The sequence below is a fragment of the Pelodiscus sinensis genome, chromosome 20 (genome assembly GCF_049634645.1).
Source record: "Pelodiscus sinensis isolate JC-2024 chromosome 20, ASM4963464v1, whole genome shotgun sequence".
Taxonomy (NCBI): domain Eukaryota; kingdom Metazoa; phylum Chordata; order Testudines; family Trionychidae; genus Pelodiscus; species Pelodiscus sinensis.
Window position 1 is genome coordinate 11,583,688 of NC_134730.1, and position 23,715 is coordinate 11,607,402.

The 23,715-nt window shown below is 52.8% G+C and overlaps 1 protein-coding gene across 6 annotated transcripts in view; it reads left to right on the forward strand.

The window, feature by feature from the left end:
* Positions 1–22,768, forward strand: part of RECQL5 (RecQ like helicase 5) — a 65,641-nt gene extending 42,873 nt beyond the window's left edge. For 3 of the 6 annotated variants that reach the window (XM_075903659.1, XM_075903664.1, XM_075903660.1), the window contains 12 exons: positions 5,246–5,473; positions 9,725–9,824; positions 11,426–11,462; positions 13,239–13,297; positions 13,461–13,534; positions 14,120–14,213; positions 15,339–15,479; positions 17,162–17,817; positions 18,107–18,185; positions 19,445–19,696; positions 20,892–20,964; positions 21,090–22,768. In XM_075903659.1, the coding sequence (XP_075759774.1) occupies positions 5,246–5,473; positions 9,725–9,824; positions 11,426–11,462; positions 13,239–13,297; positions 13,461–13,534; positions 14,120–14,213; positions 15,339–15,479; positions 17,162–17,817; positions 18,107–18,185; positions 19,445–19,696; positions 20,892–20,964; positions 21,090–21,190 (1,894 nt within the window). In that variant the 3' untranslated portion in view covers positions 21,191–22,768. Of the gene's footprint in view, positions 1–5,245; positions 5,474–9,724; positions 9,825–11,425; positions 11,463–13,238; positions 13,298–13,460; positions 13,535–14,119; positions 14,214–15,338; positions 15,480–17,161; positions 17,818–18,106; positions 18,186–19,444; positions 19,697–20,891; positions 20,965–21,089 lie in introns of those variants that run through there. The other 3 variants (XM_075903662.1, XM_075903663.1, XR_012896810.1) reach the window with 3 other exon arrangements.
* The last annotated feature ends 947 nt before the right edge of the window (positions 22,769–23,715 follow it).

Sequence of the window (23,715 nt, forward strand, 5' to 3'; positions counted from 1 at the left end):
ATGGCTGGAAGCCCTAATTCAGCAGACCTGGAATCCCTGCCTGGTGTATCTCATTGGAGATGCAGTTTCTTTTCCGATGCAGGCAGTAGCTATTCTATGCCAAATGTACCCTTCCCTGATAGTTCTTCTGCCCTCTCATTAGAGAGAAAGGGCTGAAACGTTCTTCACTAGGCAGAAGCAGGGGTTTAAAGAAAGGAGAGGCAGGGCACTGAACTTTGATGAACAACCTCATTATCATCTTGCAAGCGGTGATAGGATTTCACTAACATTTTGCATCATGTTTCAGAGGGGTATTGGTGTCTGTTTCAGAAAAAAACAACAAGGAGTCCTCCCTGTGGCATCTTAAAGACTAATTGGGATGTAAACTTTCGTGGACTGGGGTTGTATCTGATAAAGAGGGTTCCAGTCCATGAAAGTTTATGTCTAAATACATTTGTTAGTCTTTAAGGTGCCACGGGACTTCTCGTTGATTTCACATCACATTATTGAAATTTATCAGTATTTGTTTTTCTTTCTGTCCCTTAAGGCAGAATCAAAAGAGAGTTCCTCAATGAATTGAAAGGAGATTACATTTTGAGGGGAAGGGGGAAGTTGTATAGTTAACCTGTGGAACTCTGCTGTGGGAAGAGAGACAAATACAGTAGCTGAATTTCAGGATATTAGTGGTGATGGAGTCTGAGTTAATGCCCACTTCAAGGCATAAATTAACTAGTTGCCAGGGCTGAGGAAGGCTTGCCCACCCTGTAGACCATTGTACAACTAGCTAGGCAACGTAACCTCAGTTTTTACAAACACCAATTTTATGAACAACCAGTTATACAAACTTTGTTTTGCGGCAGTGTGAAATCACATAACACAGGAGATGTCTATGAAGACCAAGTCTTCATTCCTTTACACTCTGCTCGGTGCACTGGACATGTTTGAAATGGTACACAGTGCATTATATTGCAGCTTATGCACTGTGATGTTGTAGTTGTAACAGATGTTTAGTTTTATGCACTTTTCAATTTTATAAACCACTCAATTTCTGATTAATTTGTAAAATAGAGTTTGAGTTTTTTGCCTTCATCTGCGGCATTAAGGTTTTAGCTGCTGACAGGACTCCAAGTGGCTTCAGAGCTCCTCCATTCTCTGTCACAACATTCCATGGCAAAATCTTGTTTGTTGGCATTAAGGGTTAAATGAACATGCCAACATCTTCCCCTCCCTCCCTGACCTGTCATGTTAGCACGGTGAGGGAAAGGAGAGTAAGACCGGGCACTCTTTTATGCTTCGCTTTCCACTCAGAGGAGCGGGTGTATGTCAGACTAATGAGAATAATGCCTTCGTTTCTTTCTCTTTGAGAAACAAAGAACTGACTTGCAGAGGGCTTTGACATTTCTGTGATGGTGCTGCAGTGGCAGGGCCCGCGGCACCCTGCCGTTCTTTTGGAAGGGCAGGGAGAGAGGCTCAAATGTGTCTCCCTTTTTTTCCCCTGGTTGTGAAAGGAACTCTTTCTCTGAGTTCAGGAACAAAATGAGTCAGTGCTGCTTTGCCAGGGGATAGAAAGCCATCTTTGTAGTTGCCCCTATTCAGCTTCCAGTGACCTGGACTCATGGCACAACAAATTCACTGTCCCAGTCTCCTTACCTGGGTAGTGCTGTTTTCCTTCTGGCTTCATTGCCTATGTTTGCACTGAGCTGGTCTGGAGCCTGCTGCTTTAGTTTCTTCACCAGCTCTTGGCTGGCTTTTTCTGCTTGGTAAATCAAAGCCCCTGGACTGCCAGAGAGTTAATGAATCAGCAGGTATCATGGACTCTTAACAGTCTGCTTGAAATGCCTCCAAGCCAACAGATACTCTGCTGGATTCCTCACTATCTTCTGGCCAGGAATCCAGACTTATGCCCCACCCTCCTTCCATACACCTGTTTGTAGATGTCACCATTCAGACCTGCCTTAAAACCTAAACAGGGAGTCTCTAGTGGAGAAAATCCTTGCTTTGCGCTTTTCCCTCTCTGACCATTGCGCTGCTGAGCTAATCCTTCTATTGTATAGGTCCAAAATGTACACCAGATGCGCTATACAAATTAATAATAAGCATCAGAGAAGGAGCTAAGTTAGTTTTTAACTGGAAAAACTTCAAAAACAACGAATAGTCTAGCCCAGCCTGATCTCCAGCCTGATCCTGGCCTGCATATTTATTCCTGCCTCTGGAAATTTCCACTACATGCATCTGACGAAGTGGGTCTTTGCCCACGAAAGCTTATGCTCCTACACTTCAGTTAGTCTATAAGGTGCCACAGGACTCCTTGTCGCTTTTTCAGATTCAGACTAACACGGCTACCCCTCTGATACTAGTCTAGCCCAGTGTTTCTCAACCAGTGGTACAGGTACCCTTATGGCTACTCAAGAGAAGTCTGGGGGGGTTTGTCAATATAACTGAAATTTGGAGAGAACAATTTTTGTTTTAAGTTTTACAGAGCTTTATTATTTTTGTATTTTTTACACCCAAAAGTCTTCTCCTGGCTGGCTACGATTAAGTTGTTTAAACAAATGTATTGCAATGGTAGAAAAAAAATGTGTGCTTGAAAACTGTAGATACTAGGGGTACTTATATATATTTTTAAAAGGGGTACTTTATTAACAAAAAAAAAGGTTGAGAAACTGGTCTAGCAGCACTTTAAAGACTAACAAAACATGTAGATGGTATCATGAGCTTTTGTGGGTACAACCAACTTCTTCAGTTGAATCCCACGAAGCCTCATGATACCATCTACATGTTTTGTTAGTCTTTAAGATGCTGCTAGACTATTTGTTTTTTTAATAATAAGCAGTTAGACATTAATACATTTTCATGGTCCTGCTCAAGTAGAGAGAAGTGGTGGATGTGTCAGAGGGAGAAAAGAACTGAGTTATTTCAATGGTAGGCTCATTGGGGCACGGAGCATCCTTTCTGTGCTGTTTGTACAACACTTAGCACAGTGGGTGCTCAAGCTCCTAAGCATGATAGTAGTATAAAAACCATATAAGAGCAGTATGGGGTATTTTGAGTAAAATTCCTGCAGTGTTGGTTGATATATGGGAAAGTGAGGCACTTGAGAAAATATTCACAATTTTCTACATTTGGCAAAAGCAGATCTGTGAGAAAAACAGCAAAAATGTAGCCCTCGCGGGTGTCTGCTTGACTTACCAAAATTATGGCTATATGATAATTGTGTCCTGAGAAAATATATGTCTACACTTTGCTTAGACATTGCTGCCCATGTGTGTCCAGCTAGCTACGGGAAGGTATGCACTGAAGCTGGGAGCATGCTTGCTAGCACAGGTAGAGACGCACACTAATTCTGCTCTAAGCTAGTGCACCAAAAAAAGCAATGTAGCCAGGGGCTGCAGGGGCAGTAACTCAGGCTAGCTCGCTGGAGTACTTACCTACGGGATCCAGGTGTGTTTGTACTTGGGTGCCTAGCCAGAGCCATTGCCTGTGCTACCTCCAGCTACACTACTCATGGTGTGTCTGGCTACTACGACTGGGAAGCAGGCTCTCCGCTGTAGTGTAAATGTGCCCTAAGTGAACGTTGTCTGGTTTTAAGGAGCTTCAGACCCTACTGGTGAAACTTGACAGCCCTGCAAACAGATCTTAAACAGCTCTGGAGCAAAGAGCTTCTGGGCGGGCAGGAGAGCTCTGGGAGTCAGATGGATCCGGAATAACCCACTGCTGGAATGAACAACAAATAAAAGGAGGGCAACAGAAATTAAGGTTGACCCATGTCCTCTTGTTCAATTCCAGTTTCTGATTAAACATGTATTGCTTAGTATGTTGCTCCTTTGTGACAAAATGCATGCAGCCGGACAGCGTTTGCAAGGCAGCTGGGTTAACATAGCTCAGGCCCTGCTAGTGCAAGTGTCTACCTGGGTCAAGAGACTGGCTCCCAACTGCAGTGTAGACATATCCTAGGAGGTCCAAATCCAAAATGCACCCCAGCTAGATAACAGAACTGGCCTATCGCCCTTTGAATTGCTTCTGTGTCATCTTGATCGACCGGTCCATCCGCCCTCACAGAGAGCCCGGATCTGTGTCTGTCCATGAGTCTGTTTGTTCAAGAACGCCTCCTGATCGGTAAGAGCCAGGACCACCACAGTTGGTATGCAGCTTCCTGTTAAAGCAACGTCAGGGTTTGGTGCATGGAATGTGATTGTTTCTCATCAAATGGAAAGGAAAGGCAGTGATAGCAGGGACAGTTATACTCCAGAGTGACCACAGTGGAATAGCAAGCAAGTGCACCCCCACTGCCCTGCTAGCCCCAGAGAGCTGGGGAGCAGCCACCAGCTGGGCAACATGGCCTCTGCCGCCCCAGCTAGCTCAGGGGAGAGGTCCCTGCTGCCTGGACAGCTGTGGAGCAGCTAGCAGCCGGGCAACGCACCCTCCCACTGCCCCAGGCCAGCCCCTCCACTGCCCAACCCCCTTCCCTATGACCTAAATATATGTTTCTCTCTCAGCCCCAAACTGATCAAAAGGCTCTAACGAGGAACATATTTATTCAAGAGACCAGACCTGGTCCAAGAATAGAGGAACTCTCTGTGACAGTAAGACTCAAGTCTCATCTTGTGCTCTGCTCTTACAGAAGTCCATAGTAAACGTGTGGGTTTGCAATCACTTACTTTAAACTGGGGAGTAAGGTGTTGACTAATCAGCAACCACAATGCCTCTGGTGCTTCCCTTGTTTCAGCAGCCTTTGCGATCTCTCTGATCCCAAGTCAGAACAAAGAAGTCTTTGGTGCATGAATAAATTAATAAGTCAGTTTTCTCTGTCCACATAGCTCTCTATGCACATAGTTTAATTGGAGCTGAATTTCTGCTTGTACTTCATATTGGGGTTGCAGCAATAGTGTATGTATCCTGGGGATTCAAGGGGGCTGTCTGTCTGCAGAGGCACTGCCTTTGAAGAATAAAGCACTTAGTCTCTGCCTGACTGTGCTCTTAGGGAGGTCAGGGTAAAACTCCTCTTGACTTCAGTGCGGGGGAGGGGGGCCTCCGTTAGCCAGCTTTTGAAAATCCCAATGAAAAGTCTAAAACAGATGAGTTTGGGATGGCCCAGTGTGTTGCTCCTGCTATGGTGATTCTTTTTGCCCCGCCCCACAGGACAGATTTGATCTGCAATGTGACATCTCTTCCCAGAGTGCCTTCTGGGCCCCCCTTACCGTACCTCCTCCTCGCAGTAATGGCTCTGTCAGCATGTCACTATTTCCGCCTTTCCCTTGTCTCCTAGATGTCGCCATGCTGCCATAGCAAAGTACTTTGGGGATGCCACCCCCACTTGTAACAAGTGCTGTGATTACTGCAAAAACCCAGGAGCAGTGAAGAAGCAGCTGGATACCCTGGAACTCAGCTGCAACAGCTGGAGCAGAACCTGCATTGGAGCCACAAGTTCCTCTCGGGGTGCCTACGACCCAGAGCTATACGAAGGAGGGAGGAGAGGCTACGGAGGCTTTAGCAGGTTCGGATTTGATTGTTCAGCCTTCCAGAGACTGGGCGTGTTCTGTTGGGGAAGGTGGAGCTCCTCCTCCTCTTTGGACAGCCCGGCTGCCAGCCCAGCTGCTCCTAATTCCAGCAGATATTTCTGTGCCCTGTTTTCCTGTTACTTGTGGCCTGAAGGCCAGGAACAGTTTCCATCCACTAATCAGATTCCTGTCCATAGGAGCCAGAAGCTGTCCTCACATGGTCTGGAACAATTGATTGTCCCGTGGAACACAGCTCCTTCGTGGCACTGGTCTGAATTTTACATCTGGACTGGGAACAAGATTAGAGAGACTGTAATCCTATGCCTAGCTCAGGGCTGGGCAAGAGGCTGTCAGCGGGCTGGATCCAGCCCACCTAGCTCTTTCATCCGGCCCGCGGCAGCTCCCAGCCCTGCCCCTGGCGTGTTGCTTGGGAGGTGTGAGCCATTTTAGCTCCTGCTATTTAAAGGGCTTGTGCCTTCTCGGCGGCTGCTAGGCAATGTGATAGCAGCCACGGGTAAGGCGAAAGCCCTTTAAATAGCAGGAGTTTAAAGGGCTTGCGCCTCCCTGGCAGCTCCCAGGCAACATGTTAGTTGCGGGCCAGGGGCTTTGAGCCTTTTCAACTGCTTCTCTTTAAAGGCTCACCCCTTCCCTGCAGCCGCTAAGGTGCGAGCCGTTTAAATAAAAGCAGTTGAAAGGGCTCGCAGCTCCCAGCCCCTCTGTTAACGCGTTGCCTGGGAGACGCCAGGGAGAGGCAAGCCCTTTCAACTCCTGTCATTTAAAGGCCCTGCCCTTCCGCCTGAGGCTCTACCCCTTCTGGGGCAGCTCGCAACCACTTCCAAAACGTAAGGAGTGGGCTTCCCCCTTCAGAATTTATTGCCCACCCCTGGGCTAGCTCCAGACTTCTCCTGGACTTTAGTCCTAGCGCTCACTGATCATGGGCACATTGCTTGACCTCTCTCTGTCTGTGTTTCCTCTTATCGGTAAAGCAGAGATGGGTGTTGGGAAGTGTGATTAAATCTACAGAGTGCTTAGTGTAACCTATATACCTTCTCTGGTGTGGTGTGGTGTGCTGTCCCAGGGCACTTAAACTTCTTACGGAGAGGGAGAGGGGGAAAAAAACGCACTCCCCACATTCCCTGTGCACACTGAAGCCTAGGGGGGCCCAGGCTAGTAGATTTTGTGTGCTCCAATCTTGCAGGAGGCAGCGTGGGGGTTGGAGCACCAGTGCAGGGCTCTCCTATGCTGGGTGGGGCCCCCTGAGCCTCGGGGGCTGGATCCAGGCAAGCCGAAGGCCACATCCAGCCCCCGAGCCTGAAGTTCCCCACCCCTGTTGTAGAAGCTCTTGCACCAAGCTCCAGAGGTCCTGGGTTTGGTTCCACCTGCCAGCATTATACTAGCACACCTGGATGATGGGGCTGCTGACGAGTGGCAGGATGGTGGTATTTTAGGGTATGTCTACACTACAGCACTAACTTGAACTAACTTAATTCGAATTAGTTAATTTGAACTAAGCTAATTCGAACTAGTGCATCTAGACCTAAAAACTAGTTCGAATTAGCGTTTTGCTAATTCAAACTAGCATGTCCACATTGAGTGGACCCTGAACCGAGGTTAAGGATGGCCGGAAGCAGTGCCAGCAGGGCATCAGATTAGGACTTAGAGCGTGGAGCTGCTGTCTCAGGCTAGATGAGGGCTGTGCTTAAAGGGACCCAACCCCCACCCCGGACAGACAGTTATCAGGGGTTCCCCGCTCTCTTGTCTAACTCGATGAGGGACAGCAAAGCAGTCCTGGATTGGAGTGCCCTGAATGCCCACACTCAGCACATCACAGCACTCGGCCATCAGCCCGGCTGCACTTGCCGCAGGCTGCACTTGCCGCAGGCTGCCATCCGGGGAGGGGGGTCAATCGGGGGGCCGCAGGAGAGCTTCCATCCTGAGGAACCCGCAGAGCCACCCCAGTCCTCCCCATCGGGGGCTCGTACCCCATTCCTCCCTCACCTCCTTCCACTTACCCCTCCCTAGCCCCCCTGCCTGATGTACAAAATAAAGGACACGTGTGTTCAAAAAGAGAAACTCTCTTTATTGAATAAAACTCGGGGGGACTGGGAAAAGGAGGTGGGAGAGGGGAAGAGAGAGGGTGGGAGAGGGGAGAGCAACTAAAATGATCAGGGGTTTGGAACAGGTCCCATATGAAGAGAGGCTAAAGAGACTGGGACTTTTCAGCTTAGAAAAGAGGAGACTGAGGGGGGATATGATAGAGGTCTCTAAAAGCATGAGTGGTGTGGAGAGGGTGCATAAAGAAAAGTTTGTCATTAGTTCCCGTAATAGAAGGACTAGAGGACACCAAAGGAAAGGAATGGGTAGCAAGCTTCAAACTAATAACAGAAAGTTCTTCTTCACAAAGCAAATAGTCAGCCTGTGGAACTCCTTGCTGCAGGAGGCTGTGAAGGCTAGAACTAGAACAGAGTTTAAAGAGAAGTTAGATAAAGTCATGGAGGTTGGGTCCATGGAGTAGTATTAGCCAGGGGGTAGAAATGGTGTCTCTGGCCTCTGTTTGTGGAAGGCTGGAGATGGATGGCACGAGACAAATGGCTTGGTCATTGTCTTCAGTCCATCCCCTCCAGGGTACCTAGTGTGGGCCGCTGTCGGCAGACAGGCTACTGGGCTAGATGGACCTTTGGTCTGACCCAGTATAGCCGTTCTTATGTTTTTATGTTCTAAGCTCAGGGCTCAGGGTCGGGGGTCTCACTGGACCAACTTGATATTCATGCAAAACTCCTCCTGGGTGGCCAGGCTGGCAGCTATCCTGCCCTAGACGGCCACTTTCCTGTCCCTAGTGCGGAGGTCCTGGACGTTGGAGGCTTCCCCCCAAACCTGGATGAGGTCCATGATATCCGCACTAGACCAGGCGGGCGCCCGCCTCTTGCAGCCCCGGGCAGGCTCCTGGGAGCCGCCAGCCTGGTCCCGGGAAGAGGTGGAGGGCTGGGTGGCAGTGGGTGGCTGGCTCGTGCCGTGCCAGGTGCAGGGTCTGCTGGCTGGGTGCTGGCCGGCTTGCACCTGGCACAGGCACCGTAGCCAGACCGTGCCCCTTTAAGGGTTCCGGGGCGAGGAGGGGGCAGACAGGTTTCCCTGGTGGTGCCCAGAGTGGCCACCAGGGCAAGCTGGGGAGGGCTAGTCTTCCACTAGTTCGAATTAAGTGGCTACACACCCCTTAATTCGAACTAGTTAATTCGAACTAGGCGTTAGTCCTCGTAGAATGAGGTTTACCTAGTTCGAATTAAGTTCGAACTAGCGGTTTGCCTGTGTAGCGCCTATTAAAGTTAATTCGAACTAATGGCTGTTAGTTCAAATTAACTTTGTAGTGTAGACATACCCTTAGTTATGAATTCCCTCCCCCCCATGTGTAACTCCTGTTTCGCAAGTGGATTTTGGAGCCAAAAGCTGTTAGTATTGCTGGGAGGCAGCCATCATGCGGTCAGACACAGAGCAAACTTCTATCAGTGCACCTCTGCAGCACTGCCTGCCTTTCCAGACCTTGGCTTCGACAGATTGACAGTTTCATTCATCAGATGAGCCTAGCAGTAGGATGCAGCCAAATTACTCACATTGCTAATGACCTTGGTCTGTATTTGAACCCAGAGACAGATTGTTGCTTTAACACAGGGCGCTGCTTGCCACTGACTGGACTGATCTTGGCTGTACCTTTGTTCAGAACAGTTGTGGTCATCCCTGAGTGCATAGCTACGCTACCTGTCGGGTCAAGGGGCAGCGATTGATCCGGGGGGGTCGATTTATAGCGTCTAACACAGATGTGATAAATCAGCCGCTGAGTGCACTCCCGTAGACTCCGGTGCTCCACCAAAAGCACAGGCAGAGTTGATGGGAGAGCATCTGCACTCGACTCACCACAGGCCATATAAGTTGATCTGAGAATGTCGACCTCCACTACGTTAGTCGCGTATCTGAAGTTGTGTGACTTAGATTGGTGGCCTGTGGTAGTGTCGCTTAGGCCAGGAGGGACCCAGCTGGGCTGACCTTACTCACTGTTGTTGATTTCAGTGGACTCTTTGCTGAGGAAGTATAGAATTCAACTTGAGGAAGGGTGGCCGAACTGAGCTCTGTTCATAAAAGCCCATTAGAAAACCAATTCCCACTGTGGCGCAGGTTTTTTAATGCCTTTACATCTGCTCCTGCCGTCTCCGCAGGAATTGGTATCCTTCTCGTAACATTCCTGCCTTCTCATCCAGGTATGACGGAGAAAATGGTGGGAGCGGGGATGAAGCCAGCGAGGGAAATCGGAAACGGGAGTGGAACGACTTCTACAAAAAGCAGATGAATCTGCGCAAAGTGAGTTGAATCCCTTCCAGAAGCGATCAGAGGGCGTCTGGCTTCTGTGTACTTGCCTCTCCTGCAGACATAGCAGCTTCCTGTGACTACAGCAGGACGCGCAATGGGGAAGCAATCACCCAGAGAGGTTTACCTATTGGCAAATCAAAACTAGAAGTCTGTAAATCCGAGGGCTGGCCCTCCGTAGTTTTACTCAATTCAGACGTGGATGGGCCTTGTCTCCAGACTGTGGATCAGACGAGCGGGAGTTTTTTGGTAGAAGGGGATGCCCAGAAGAGGAAGACTCTCCCAAGGTTTCCTGAGCTAGTTTGCCCTGAAGCCCTTCTGTCTGGGGGGTGTTCACCCCCCCACCCCCAATCCCTCTGATCTCCCATTGACCTTGGAGCTCCATAAAAGTCAGAGTCATCTGCTCAGTTTCAGGAACCATCTGACTATTCCTCCTGCTTCCAGGAGATGTGTGGAAAGTGGTCTCTGCAGAAAACCTCACTCTTCTAAGGATTCCTCCAGGAGCCGGGAGTGCAGAGGGATGGATGGCAAATGCATCTCCAGCTGGCCTCAGTCTGTGGCCAGTCTGCAGCTGGAGAGCCATCCCTTGGGAAGGGACAGAGTAGAGGGGAGCTATGCTATGAAGACTGTTGATGGCTCCTGTCCCTCTACAATTTATCACATGGAAAAAGATGAAAGATCTTGGGGTATGATGGGCTTCTTGTAAATAGGGTCTGGCTTAAGGGGAACTCGCTTATTACATTTAATAGAAGTGACTGTTTTTAGTAAAGAATTGCACATGGCCCTCTTCAGACTGCTCTCAAGGCTTCTAAGTTTGAAAGCCAAAAAGCTCCAGGTCTCTTATCAGTCCTCGGGATCCATGAATAGTACCTCTGTGTCCGTTAAGTCTCTGATTAACTGGGAGTCTGCATTTGAGCTCCAGAAAGAAGTGGAAAGGCCAACAACTCTTATCTGTTTCCTTCAGAATAAACCCCAGCACAGAGGGATAAAGAAGGGCTGGCAAGATATGAGCTGACAGTGGAGAGACATTGCACCGTCTGCCCCTCTTTCTTCCCCCTTTCCTCCCTCCATTCCTATGCTCCATGTCCTGCCCCAACCTGTCTCCCCCAGGGGATTAATGACTCACTGGAGATCAGTCCAGGAGAGCCCAGAAATCCACCAGGAGACTCACCTATATTTAACCCTCTGAACGTATAGCATCAGAATGCCAAAACTCCATCATCCCAGGGAGCTTTTCAGCCCCGGATCTCACTGCGTAAGAGACAAATATAGCCACGCCCCACCCCTGTGAAGAAAATCTCCTTGACATGTCTACAAGCTGGCCCGTGCCCACTTCTAGTGAAGGAGATCTCGTCTGCAGCCCCTCTGGCCTTTGCATTGCCAACTTTCTGACAACTCTTTGTTTTGTGCATTGCCAACCCTCTCCTGTTCCTCCGTCTCTTGCCCTTTTTGCCAACTTCCCTCGCATTTTGGCATCACCCTTCCTGGGACAGGTGACTGGAGCTGTGGGCAGGTGCTCTTGCGTTCACTATAGTCCTTCATAAATGTTGCTCATGATAGAAAAGTTTGACTTCAGTCTCTCTCTTTCCCTGCAGGGCAAAGAACCAGGAAAAGATGACTTTGTCCCTCCAGGTAGATCTCACCATTGCTTTATAGTTTTACTGGATGGTCTTGATCAGCGAGAGAATTCCATGGGAAGGGGGGTGGGACACCCTGGTTGCCTTATGTAGCACCAACATCTGAGTGAACAAAGAATGCAAGTTAGTCCTCTCCTGTGGCTGGATGATCCACAGAAATGACACAGCTGGGTCGGTCCATGCTCCAACTCTTGGGCACCAGGACCAGAGCAGTGTGTCCCTGACTGTGGAACTCCTTGCTGGAAGAGATCAATCTCAGCTCAAATCTTTCTGTGATGCAGCCTGCCCAGCGGGACACCGTTTGATCAGGGCTTTCAGCCTCTCCAGTTTTGTGCATCTAAATACCCCAGTTGTGGCCACGGAGTCAAATCTGAGGAAGGTTTTGCCATTTTTACCTGTGATGTTTTGAAGCTTTCTCAAGCAATAGAATTATTGCTACAGTCCAAGGGGGTGGCTCCATATTACTGTGCCCCTGTCAAGGGTTTATTTCTGTTGTGTAACTCCAAGATTCATCATTTAAAAACTTACAGAATCAGACCCAAAAATACAAAAGTGACACAGCACATTGTGATGGGGTCAGGCCAGAGGGGGACAAGAGAGACATGGAAGGGGAGTATATTAGCCTTAGAATGAGTAAATCTCTGTTCCCAGAGTAAGTTGGCTTGGGCTGGTCCAGAACCAGCAGTAACTTATCAGAATCAATCAAGGCAATTAAGCACCTGGAGCTAATGTAGTTGTCTTCCAGTTGGAACACTTGGGGCCAATTAATGAACCAGTTCAGGCTGATTAAAAAGTGCTTCTCTGCAGTCAGTCAGTGCATGGGAAGCGGAGAAGACAGGAGGAGCGCTACAGATACAGAGGATCTAGGAGGAGCAAGTACAAGTAGAGCCTGTGATAAGGAAGGTGCTAGGGAAGGTGTGGGGGAGACAGGCCAGGGGTTTTGTTGCTGTCACACAGCTGGTGTTGGTGATATTTATAGGCAGCTGCTATTACAGGGCCCTGGGCTGGAACCCAGAGAGGAGGGCGAGCCTGGATCCACCTACCACCCACTCCCCATTTCCACTTGGGGAAAAGATTGGCTGGAGGATAGGAAAGGGTTTCCTCAGGCCTTCTTCATTTGGAGGGTCCACCAAGACTGTGGCGTTGGATTTCCCTCTACCACAAGCTGGCCAATGATAGAGCAGCTCAGCAGCCAGCAAGCTGATGCCCTGGGTGTGGTGCCTAAATTAAAGCAAGCAATCTGCTCAAGTCCAGGACCCACCAAGCTCGAGTAGGAGCTTTGTCACAACGCTTATTGCTGAAAAATGGCTCACTCCCTCATTTTTCCCATGTAAATCCATTGGACTATAACTACTGCCCTTACGTTTCAGCCTACAGTCCATAGGGCAGTACAAGCACGTCCCTCTGTGTGAAACGGTTGTTTGTGCTGACTTCGCTAGTGCTTTTGTGTAACCTGTTGTGAAACTAGGCAGATCTCTAGATGAGCTGATGTACCTCCTGGAAGACCTGAGCTACCCCTGTGCTCAACTCCCCCCTCCCACCGTCTCGCCCTGAATGCGGTAGTTAGAAAAGGGCTTGCTGGGCTGGAGAGCTTTTCACAGGCAGAGTCCTCCCACCCTGCCAAAGGGGAACTTGGTAATGGCACACGGGTGGCGTGGTAGGAGGGCAAATCCCAGAGGTATCGTACTAACCCCTGGGAGGGAGGTGGGGGTGGTGTGGGAGGGAACAGAAGGGTGGAGAGCATCTCTTTATACCACCACTTCTCTGGCAGATGCAGGCTGTCCCTTGAAAGATGCCGCCAGCCGGAAAATCGCCAAACTCTCAGTCAAGGTAAGGAAAGGCCTGCGTGAATTCAGTGCAGCATTTTCCCTACACACACTTCCCCCTCCGCCGCCCCTAGAGGCCAGAGGTACTGCCTGCCCCTTTGAGTGGGTGGGGAAGAAGGGCAGCGCCACTCCTGCAAGAGGATCTCCTCTCTCTCCTTTGCTTTTAGGCCCGAGAACACTGCTTGAAGATGTTGGTAGAAGCTCTGAGCAGCAACCAGGAGGCAGCCCCGACTGGACATGGGTATAAAACGAGGCACAGGAAGGGGTATAGAGAAGAGGCCCAGAACAGCAGGGCCTCCCTGCTCTGAGTTCAATGGGCACCCCTGTCAGTGACTCACCTCAGGGGGCTCTGTAAAAGTGCTCTTCCCTCCATCCATGTTCCCGTCTCCTGGCTGAGCCCCACAGCTGAGTTCAGCCCCACATGGCAGCGCCAGCAGGCCCATATCTCTCTGCGTGCACCGAGCCGGGGATTGGGCTAGCCCCACCAGCTCTGCGTATGGGATTCCAGGAATTGCTGTGCCCCATTGCCCCACCGGGGAGGGGTGGGGGTGGGGTGGCTAGTGTACGACAGTGCAAACCAGAGGAGACTCTCCAGAGGCGCAAGAGGAGGGATGTGCTTGGACTTAAATCCACTGCGCCCCTGAAAGGCACTAAAACGGCCCCTTGGCCACCACCTGCAGGCTTGACACATCCCAGCCCTGCGTCCACCCTGGCCTGACCAACCCACACCCCACAGGAGGGAGACAGTTCACCAGCGTTAGCGCCCCCCTCGCAAGGGGAGAGCCGAGTCCTCCCTGAACTGACCGACGTGACGTGTGTGTTGCAGGTCAGACCCCCACACCTGCGCCGTGGAGATGGAGCATGAGGCTTTCAGAACAAGTAAAATGTCCAACTTGTACAAAGCAACGGTGCTAAAGAAGGTAGGGAGTGGGGGAGGCACCCTGGCGCTGCTCCCTCCTGTCCCCGTTGAGTATGGCAAGTGTTAGACCAGGGGTGGCTAATCATTTTCACAGGGGGGCTGCTTAATGAATTTTGGTACGTGGTCACGGGCTGGCTCCAGAAGGGGAGGGGGTTGGGGACTAGCCTCCACCAGAGGCTTTGAATTCAAAACACAGCAAAGACTTGTAGCCCCCGGCCTCGCTGCTACCATGTTGCCTGGTAGCTGCCCGGAGTTGCTGCGGCTATTTAAAAGGCTCAAGGCTCCAGCCTCTTCTGGAGCAGCAGCACCGTGACTGGGAGTCAGGAGCCATTTAAATAGGATCCTGCTGCCTGAGCCACCACCAGGAAATTTGGTGGCACGGGCTGCAGGATATAACTAGATAGTGGCCAGATGCAGCCCCCAGCCCGGATCAAAGTGTTAGGCAGGCTGGATCCGCCCCCAAGCCACATCTTGCCCAGCCCTATGTTAGACTCAAGGGCATGTCGTCCGTCCATCCCCCCTCCTCCCCCCCCCCCCCCCCGTGTGTTCCAGCTCTTGCTCTGCTGGCTCGTGTCTCAGGCTGTTTCTTCCTGCTAATGCTTCCAGGACCTTTTTTTTCTCACTGGACTTTCCCTCCCTGTTGGCTACGACCCAGATGTTGGTCAGAAATCTACTGGGGGCTCTTCCCATCTCAGTGCATATGCATAAAGTGCTACAAACGCATCTCCAGCCATTGGACAGGGACTTGTCGTTAAAAATAATGACGGGGGGGGGGCGGCTTTCTCGACCACTAGAGTAACCAGATAGCAAGTGTGAAAAATCAGGATGTGGCATGAGAGAGAACTATAAAAGAAACCCCCCGAAAGTCAGGTCTGCCCCTGTAAAATCGGGACATCTGATACCCCATTGACCTTGTCACCTTGTGACTGCACCATCGTTTCATAGTGGAAAATCCTGACGTGGGCGAGGCAGTGGACTTGAGCCAGCCTGGGATGATTCGTGGCCCTGAGGCAGGAGTAGCCCTCAGGGGAGACCTGCCCTTTGCCAAAGAGGGTTGTGATCATGCTGAAGAGGACACGTAAAGACGCCGCCACTGGGGTTGGTTTTTCTTCTCTTGCAACCCAAGGTGGCGGAGATCAACAAAGCCTCGAAAGAAGGGGAGTTGTATCCAGCGTTTGGGTCAGGAGCTGGTGAGAGCAGCAGCCCCAGGACAAAGCCTGACCCCTCAGCTGACGATGGCTTTCTCCCTGCATCCCAAGTCTACTCGGTGAGTACAGGTGGCTGCTGCACAGGATGATCATGGGGCCTGGCGTGCTCGGGTGGGCCTGGATTATGGCTGTGTAAAATCCTGCCTGCCCAGCTGGCTGCATGAAAACGCTGACTGGCCTGTTCTAGAAAAGGGCCCATGCGGGGCCATAAAACATGGGCTGCAAGGCTGGGCAAAGAGAAGGCAAGCAATGGGTTTGGGGCCTGGTTCTTTGCAGGGTTGTTGCTTAGCTTTGACTGAGTGCACACGGTGGAAAGTTTCCTGTTCCACTTCCTGCAGGCAGCTCCCCTAGGAGGACAGCTCAGCTCCTGAGTTACGCTGGATCATCTGTGTGCAATAAATCTAACTTGGTTTCAGACCCCACGGTGCCAAGGAGCTTTCGTCCTCCCTGGCATGGCATCACCCAGCCAAGAACATTACCTGTCCCCGTATTCTGGGGCTACAGCTCCCCCATCCCTAGTGCAGAGGGCTTCCTTCCCTTACGTGCAGCCATGGCTGGGTTTAGACCGCGGGTGCCCCTCGAAAGGAGCAGCAGACGCCATCCAGTGACGCTGGACTGACAGACTTAAGCTCTGTAGCGCGGTACCCAGGGCTAATCCCTCTCCTCCCGCCTGCCAGATCCAGCCCAGTGTGAAGTGGCTGAAAGCTGGTACCCTCTGATTGCTTTTCAGTAGTGCTGTGAAGTGGGTTGGCTGGGCTCCGTGCAGCGCACAAGTGCTCACGTGACCGCCACTCTCAGGGCTGCCTGCATGTTGGGTGGCAGCCTCAGCAGAGCGGCTGCGGGAGGCAGGGTGAGGCTGGACTGAGCTACCCCTCAGCCCAGGAGCTGATTCCTCCAGGTGAGGTGAAGTGCTTTGGGAGGAGAAATCATCCCGCTGCTTCCCGTGCTACAGGGAGCTCTGCTGGCCAGGGCTGTGGATTTGCCTTTTTCACGTTAGCCGGCAGCTCCTGTATGCTGCTGTGAGCAAGGGCTCTTGGCTGGTGTGTTCACGGATGCCCCTTAGGCCCTGAGGAGATCACCCTGGCCCACAGTGGCCTGCTGCATGCCCTAGTGCAGCCCCTCTTCGGAGCCGCCTGCTGAGGTTCTGGCTGTTTGTTCCCACATCTCCCGCTACCCATCCCGTCCATGGCCCCATGATGTCAGCAGACTGTATCGGCCTCCTCCTGGCGAGTGGGCTACATGAGTGGCTTTCCTTCATCTCAGAGGGTTCCAGTGGCCCACAGACCCCTATCTGCCCCCGCCACCCTGCACCTCATGCACTGGAGCCCTGCACTTCCTATTCCCCCCCCCCCCCCCCCCAGCACTCTGAGACCCATAAATCTGCTGATCTGCACTCCATCCTCGCTCCTCCCCCTCCCTCGCAGAGCGGCAGCGCCATGAATCAGCTGTTTGCCGCTGTTCAAGTTCTGGGAGGGGAGAGGGACCGGGTGCAAATCAGTGGATTCATGGTGCTCCGGAAGCACTGGGAGGGTGGGGGAGGAGATCCAGTGCGCAGTGCCCCAGTGCACAAGAGGCACATGGGGGGGGGCGCAAACATCCCTCCCGGCTGCAGGTGGAACCCCAGTGAGCCGTGGGCTGCTGTGACCCACAGAGAGAGCCACACATGTGGCCTGCTCACTAGCCTTGGTTGCTCATCGTCACTCCAGGGCTCTCCCTCTGTTTCATTCCCTTCTCTTTGTAGTTTAAACCCAAGCGGGTAGGAGCTGGGTTCCGCAAGAGTTCCAGCTTGTTCCAGACTGCTGCCGAGCTGCTGAAGACAACGCAGGAGAATGATGCTAAGCCTGTGGAGCGGGAAGGGAATAGTCCAAGCAGGCAAGGTGGCAGCAAATGTGGTTCAGAAATGGCCAGATTCTCTACCCTCAAGAGCGAGGAAAAGGCAGCTGAAGTCGTACACGAAAGTGCCCTTGACGAGAAGGGAGAGCAGCCCAGTTCTAAGGCAGATGTCCTGTGGGAGAGCCCTACCAAGAAGGCAAAACTCACCAGGAAGCAACAGCTGCTAGCAGAAGCAGCCAGAAAAGAATCCCAGGACATTTCCAAATTCTTCTCTGTCCCCAAAGCTGGGCTTCCAGCCTCAGACCGCGTCTCGGCAGAGGAAGACGATTGTCCTGTGAGCGAGCTACCTCGGTTTTCTTCTCACAGAGAACGTCAGCAGAAAGAGGCGCCTCGGGCAAATGCCGATGTCCCAGGAGGAGACGCGTCTGGGCAACCCCAGGTGGAGCATCATGAGGCAAGGAAGTCGGAGGAAGCACTGACTGAGAGAAGTCAAGACTTGGAGTCAGAGCACGATCCTGGCTCTGAGGCCACACAGGCGGGACTAGATGGTCTGGTAAAACCAAGGTGAGAGAGCTCCTGAGGTTCTGCCCTGTTCATTCCTGCTTTGCGCAGCCCATCCCAGTGGGGCCTTGTTAACATAGGCAGCCCTGGGAGTGCGGCGCCTGAGAGCTGCTGTGATAGAATGTAATCCGGGGTCTACCTCTGAGCTAGCCTGGGCAAGGCGTCTCATTCTTGCTTTACCGCAGTCTGCCACTCGCGAAATACCAGCCTGGTGACGTCTTCCTCTCGTAGCAAGTTCCTGTCATTGAAGAATCAACCCAGAAATGATCTTGTCTTTTCCCTCCCTCCTCAGCTGCAATGAACCTGGCTGGGAAATCGGAACAGCCTGCACTGGGGAGCATGAAGGTGGGAAGAGGCCAGGATCAGATGAGGTGAGACCTTCCTGAATTTCATTTTCTTCCCCTCTGTCTGCTCAGCTTCATGCCCAGCTTCTCTCTGGAAGTGACCTGCCTGGTCGACCTCACTTGGCAGGATCTGTTATCGGGGTGTAGTGCAGTCCTGCACCCAGCAGAGAGCAGCAGTATGGTCTAAGTGGGAGTCTGTGCTCCTGGGACCTGTGCGTGGCTCTGCCACTGACTGGGGAGATAAGAGTTGAACCAGTTACTTGATAAGCTGATGCTTATCAGCTCCTGTTCGAGGTTAACCTCTGCTAGGGAGTGAGGCTGGCGGAGCCTGCAGGGCTGGGAGCAGGCTGGCGGCACCGGAAGCCCTCCAGCGCCCTTCCCTCCCTGCCCCTACGTCCCCAGGTAGAACGTTTAACCATGTAACCAGTAGAGTTTTGATCGGTTACACGGTCACTACTTTTGTGCACTCTTTACACCTGTTGCGATGCACGGTGTGACTTGGCAGGGCGCTTCTGCCATGGTCCGTGGAGGTGCTGAGCACCCACAGCTCTGGCTAAAGTCTCTGGAAGCTACAGGTGCTCAGCACGTCTGGCAGTCAAGCTCTCCACCAATAATGATTCCCCCCTGAGAGATGTAGACATTGGTACCTACCTGGTAATCCCCATCCCTGATGCAGGTGGGCTCCTGAGTATCTCCCTGTATTGGTTGAGAGGGCAGCCCCCCAGGCTGACTGTACAGTGCAGTGAGTTTTGGGGGTGTCACAGCACGGGCGGAGCACCCTGCCTTGCAGCCCCTAGCCCAGGGTTTGACCCGGCTGTCTTGGCTGCAGCACCATCCCTTCAGTGGGACGTTAAGTGTTTAACTAAAAAGCAGAGCCAGTTGCCCTTGTGGATCTCTCCTAGGCCTTGTTTCCTGCAGCGTCTATCTAGGTTCACCCCGGGGGAGGACATTCCCAAGGGACATGCAAGATTTCCCCATCCCGCCCTCCTGCAGGAGGGCCCTAGCACTCAGCTACTGTAATCCCTGGAGGGGCAAATCCCACAGGCTTTCTCCTAAGTCCCCTTTTCTGTGTGAGGGGGAATTGTGGGGCTGCCTAGATTAATGCCGTGAGTGCCTTCCCCATGGCTAGCCCAGCGCCTGTCTCCAGGGAAGTGAGTGTGCGAGCGGCTTTGCCACCTGGTATTCTGTATGGGAACAACTTGCAGGGTAGATGGGGACGGTTCGGCCTCTGATGGCAGCTTGGGCTTAGGAGTGTGAAATGGCTGCTCCTCCTCGCTCCATTCTAGGATCTGGAGAGCCCTGTGAGGAAGAGGCTGCAGACGGCAGCAACATCTTCCATCTTGTGGCAACCAGAGGGCAAAGGCCTGGGCCCAGTGAAGAAGAAGGTGACTTTTGATCCGAGTTTGTCTCAGGTTGATAAAGAAGGAACGACCAAGACCATCCAGCCAGCGCTCAAAGGCGTGTCCCTCAAAGAGACCGCAGATATCGTCGTCAAATACCTGACCCCTTTCTACAAGGGTGGTAAATTTGCTTCCAAGGTAGGGCATGGGCTGCAGCTCTCTGTCAGGAGAAGCCCAGAACTGTCTCCTTAGGCCTTTTGGGACCGGAGGGAGGTGCGCGATCCTGGGGGCTGTTCATGTTTAACCATAGAGAGCAATGTTCCCTCTTTTTTTCCCACCGCTGAGCAGAATGAATTTTGTTCTGTGCACCATTGTGGAGGTGGCATGCGTCATGGAGGGGCCGTGCGACACGTCACCTTTTGGTGCACCGAACAAAATTCATATGGCGGAGGTAGGGAGGAGGGGGCAAAGGGTTGGGGTGCAGGAGTGTGAGGGCTGGGGATGAGGGGCTCAGGGCTAGGACAGACTTGGGGTGTAAGGGCTCTGGCTAGGGGTGTAGGCTCTCGAGTGGGGCTGGGACAGAGGATGGGCTCTTGGGGCCTGGCTGTGGCGGGGGGCTCCAGGGCTGGGTGGCTTGCAGGGGGAGGTCTAGGCTGCTTGGGCTGTGCCTGCAAGTGGGGGTCCAGGCAGCCCCAGCCACCCAGGCTGTTCTGGCCGCAGGGAGGGGAGTCTGGGAACAGGCCGTGGCAGGGGGGGCGGGTCTGGGAACGGGTTACCTGGGCTGTGGCAGAAGAGCTCCAGGGCCCTTGCTGCTCTGCCCATGGCAGGGGACTGGGCCCAGCCATGGTTGCCTTCAGGCTGGGGAGACGCCTGGTTCAGACTGTCCCTCCCCGGCCACCAGACTGGAGGCTAGGCTGGGAGTAGGGGGGCCCTCCTCTGCTCCTTGTGCAGGGGCCTTGAGCACCTACATGGCACTAGGTAGGCAGCCGCGCCGCTTACAGGGATCTGTGATAGAGACTCACCGCTGCTTGGTGGAAGGGTGTGTCTCTTGGCTATAGCCCCTGCTCTAGTGAGAGCCGTTCCGGGAGGCCTGCTGTGTGCTGACTGCTGTGGTGCTGCGGGGATCCCCTATGTATGCCCCTCAGACTTTCATGTTAAAAATTGAGTGATCTGTGAACCGTGCAAATCCAGCCCTGATCAGCTCAAGGCAGGGACTGTCTCTCCCGATACAGGACATCTCGCCTGTCAACTTGAAGCACATCTCTGTTTCTCTTACAGCCCGAAGGTGCTCGGCGCTGTGCAAGGGCATGCGACCCTGTGCAGATGGTGTGGTGAGATGCGACTGCAGCAATAGGTAACCTTGCCTCTGCGCTCTGCTTTCTCTACCCTGCAGGAGCTGTTCAAGGGATTTGCCCGACACCTCTCGCACTTACTGACAGAGGAGAAGAATCCCATCCGCAAGGCTGGTAAGTTGCCACGTGGGGATGTGGCTGGGGGCGGGGGCAATACTGGGGCTAGATGAGTCAAGGACTTGTGGGGGGGGCGCCCACTCTGACAGCATCTCCTCAGCGGCTCTCCCTTCTTGCTGCAGTGAAAGAAGAAGCCCAGAGACTCATCAAGGAGTTTTTCAAAACCCGAGTCCGGTGTGAAAACGAGACAGACTGGCAAGAGCTGCCCAGCTCGGAAAGATGATCCCAGCTCGCCCGGCTCTCTCTGACGGGGGGGAGTTTCCTATTCATGTGGCTGCTTGTTCTCCATGGCATCGAGAACATCTCCAGGGCGGCGACCCTCTGGGCATCTGTCTGGGGAGCGCCTCTGTTGCCTAATGGACGACACAGTCCTTCAACAGCTCTTGCAAAGGGGCCTGGGGTCTGCCAATGCTGCTCAGCCATCCTGCTCTGCATCCCGTTGCTGGCAGTGAAGGGCCGAGAATGTCAGGCTCCGATTCCACGTGGGGTGCAAATCCTGCTGCTCCCCGCAGGTGTGTCTGATCCTCCCCCCCCCACCCCGATGCTTTTATTGAAATGTTACCAGTTGAAGCCTTACATTGAAAACACATTCAAATGCCCACGCTTTGCTCAGGGTTCCTTTGATGGGAGCTGGTGGTTAAGTTCCTAGAGGGGATGTTTGTTTTGGAAAAAACGTTTTGTTTTAGACGATGGGCTATGGCAGCATCTGCTTTCCCACAGCCTGGGACCCCTTGCAGGCTTGTGGGTTGTTGGGTTTTTTTTTTTTTAAACACCCTGAATTTTGGTTTTTACTCTGGCCACCTCCGGGTGCTCTTTCACTGGCGTGGGCACTAGTGCCTTAGCCTGGGCAGACTGGCAGATCTCTTGCCACTGCCCCCCAGGCTGTTACAAGGGAGCAACACCAAAGTTCACGTACTTCCCTAGCGTTTGCTTCTAGCCCCTGAAGCCATATCTGCTCGCTGTGCCTAACCCAGGGACTTAAGGCAGAGGGTGATGCTGCTGGTCCAGCCAATGACCTGCCCGCTGCTGTGACACTTGGCCCCAGTAGCTCTGGTGCATCTGCTGCTGTGTTATGCAAGGGCCTGAAGTGGGGAAGTCGGTGAGTTGTAACATGACCCTAGTGTCCAGGACTGTCTGTTACATGTAGTAGTTGGGGGCTCTGCCTGGTGCTGATATTGGCCTTGCTTGCAATAGTGCTGCTACAGCGACCCGCAGGGGAAACTGGGCTTGTGTTACTGCAGGGTGCATAGTAAATGGACAATAAACCGAATGGGACAGTTGCAATGGGCTCTTTGTATTACATGTGCTGTGCTCTGCTGGTCCCAGTTACCTTACTGGGCATGAGCAGGACCTTACACAGCGAACGCCTGGGGAAAAGTGGAGTCACTTGCTCCCTTGCCCGAGCAACTGCTGAGCTGAATGGTAGGAGCTGGTGGAGAGGAATGGACAAGCGGGTTTGGAAACCACAATTCTCTTAGCTGGAATCTCTGGGCTCCCTTTCCAGCGCACTGGCTCTGGGGGGTGGGGAAAGCAGACCTGGTGGTTATGCCTGTTCTCAGACATTTCTCTTTCACCTGTGCCCTTGCCGCTTGTGCTGCAGCAGCATGTGCGACTTTGCTAAGCAGGGGCTTTAACAGCCTGGTGCTCCAGACCTGCACGGTCACATGCCCAGCAAGACAAGTACTTGACATGCTGTAGCCATTCTGCACGAGGACCTTTCAGAAGTGGCCATAAAATCATCTGGCCTCTGCTTTGGCTTGCCACTAAAAATCCCCTGGAACTCCTGGCTTAGCTGAGCGCTTCGCTTGTCCACCTCCCTCCAGTGCCCCTACCTTGTAAGTGGGGGGATCCTGGCGCTTTACTTTTGTTAGCGGTTCTGATTCACCCATGAGAGCTGCCAGGGGAGGGGAATCTGCCTCCTTCCCTGCTGTGCCTAGTGGCTCCTGCCAGGGAATGCCTAGGGTGCCCCATGTGGGGGAGGGGATGGAGAGGGTTAAAACAGAGAACTGGCAGCGGGTGTTACTCCCAAAGGCTTCTCTTTCCTCTGCTGTCACTTGTGCTTTCTCTCTGGATGGGGCCAGTTTCAGTTAGAGCTGGTGGCAGCCTCTCTCCCCTCCTCCCCCGCCTGAGGGGGTGGTAGATAATATACCTGCAACAAATCTAAAGCAGTGGGGCCATTTCAAAGGAAGGTTGAATTGCCCTGGGGCTGGGCTGGGCTCTGCTAAGAGTTAACGCTTTATACTGGGCTCTGCTTAGCAGCTCGTGCTGCACTTTGCTTTGCTGCTGGAGGGAACCAGCCTGTAGCACTCCTGGCTGCTAGTGCTCAGGCTCCTAGGGACGGGGTGTGCACCGTGCCCCTGCCAGAGCACCGGCCCGAGGAGGCTTTTGCTAACCTGTCCCCCCCTCCGACCGTCACGCCCTCCCTCCGTTACCTGTCATGACAGGCAGCTAAAAGGCAGCGTTCATGGCTCAAACTGGGAAATGTCAGCAAGGAAAGCCCGTTAGCCTGGGCCCCAAGTCGTTTGTGTTAGCCCAGTGTCCCTGTTTTAACTACCAGGAACCGCTGCCTTTGCTGGTCACATCACATTAGCCACCTACTAGGAACTGATTGCGGATTCACTCGCTGAGCATCAGGCCTGGCTTTCCACAGGCAGCCACTAGGCACTGTTCATTCCCAACCTGCTCCAGCCCCTGCCTTTCCCATCTGTTTAGCTCTCCCCCCCCCCCCCCCCCCCAGTGCCCTGTAAC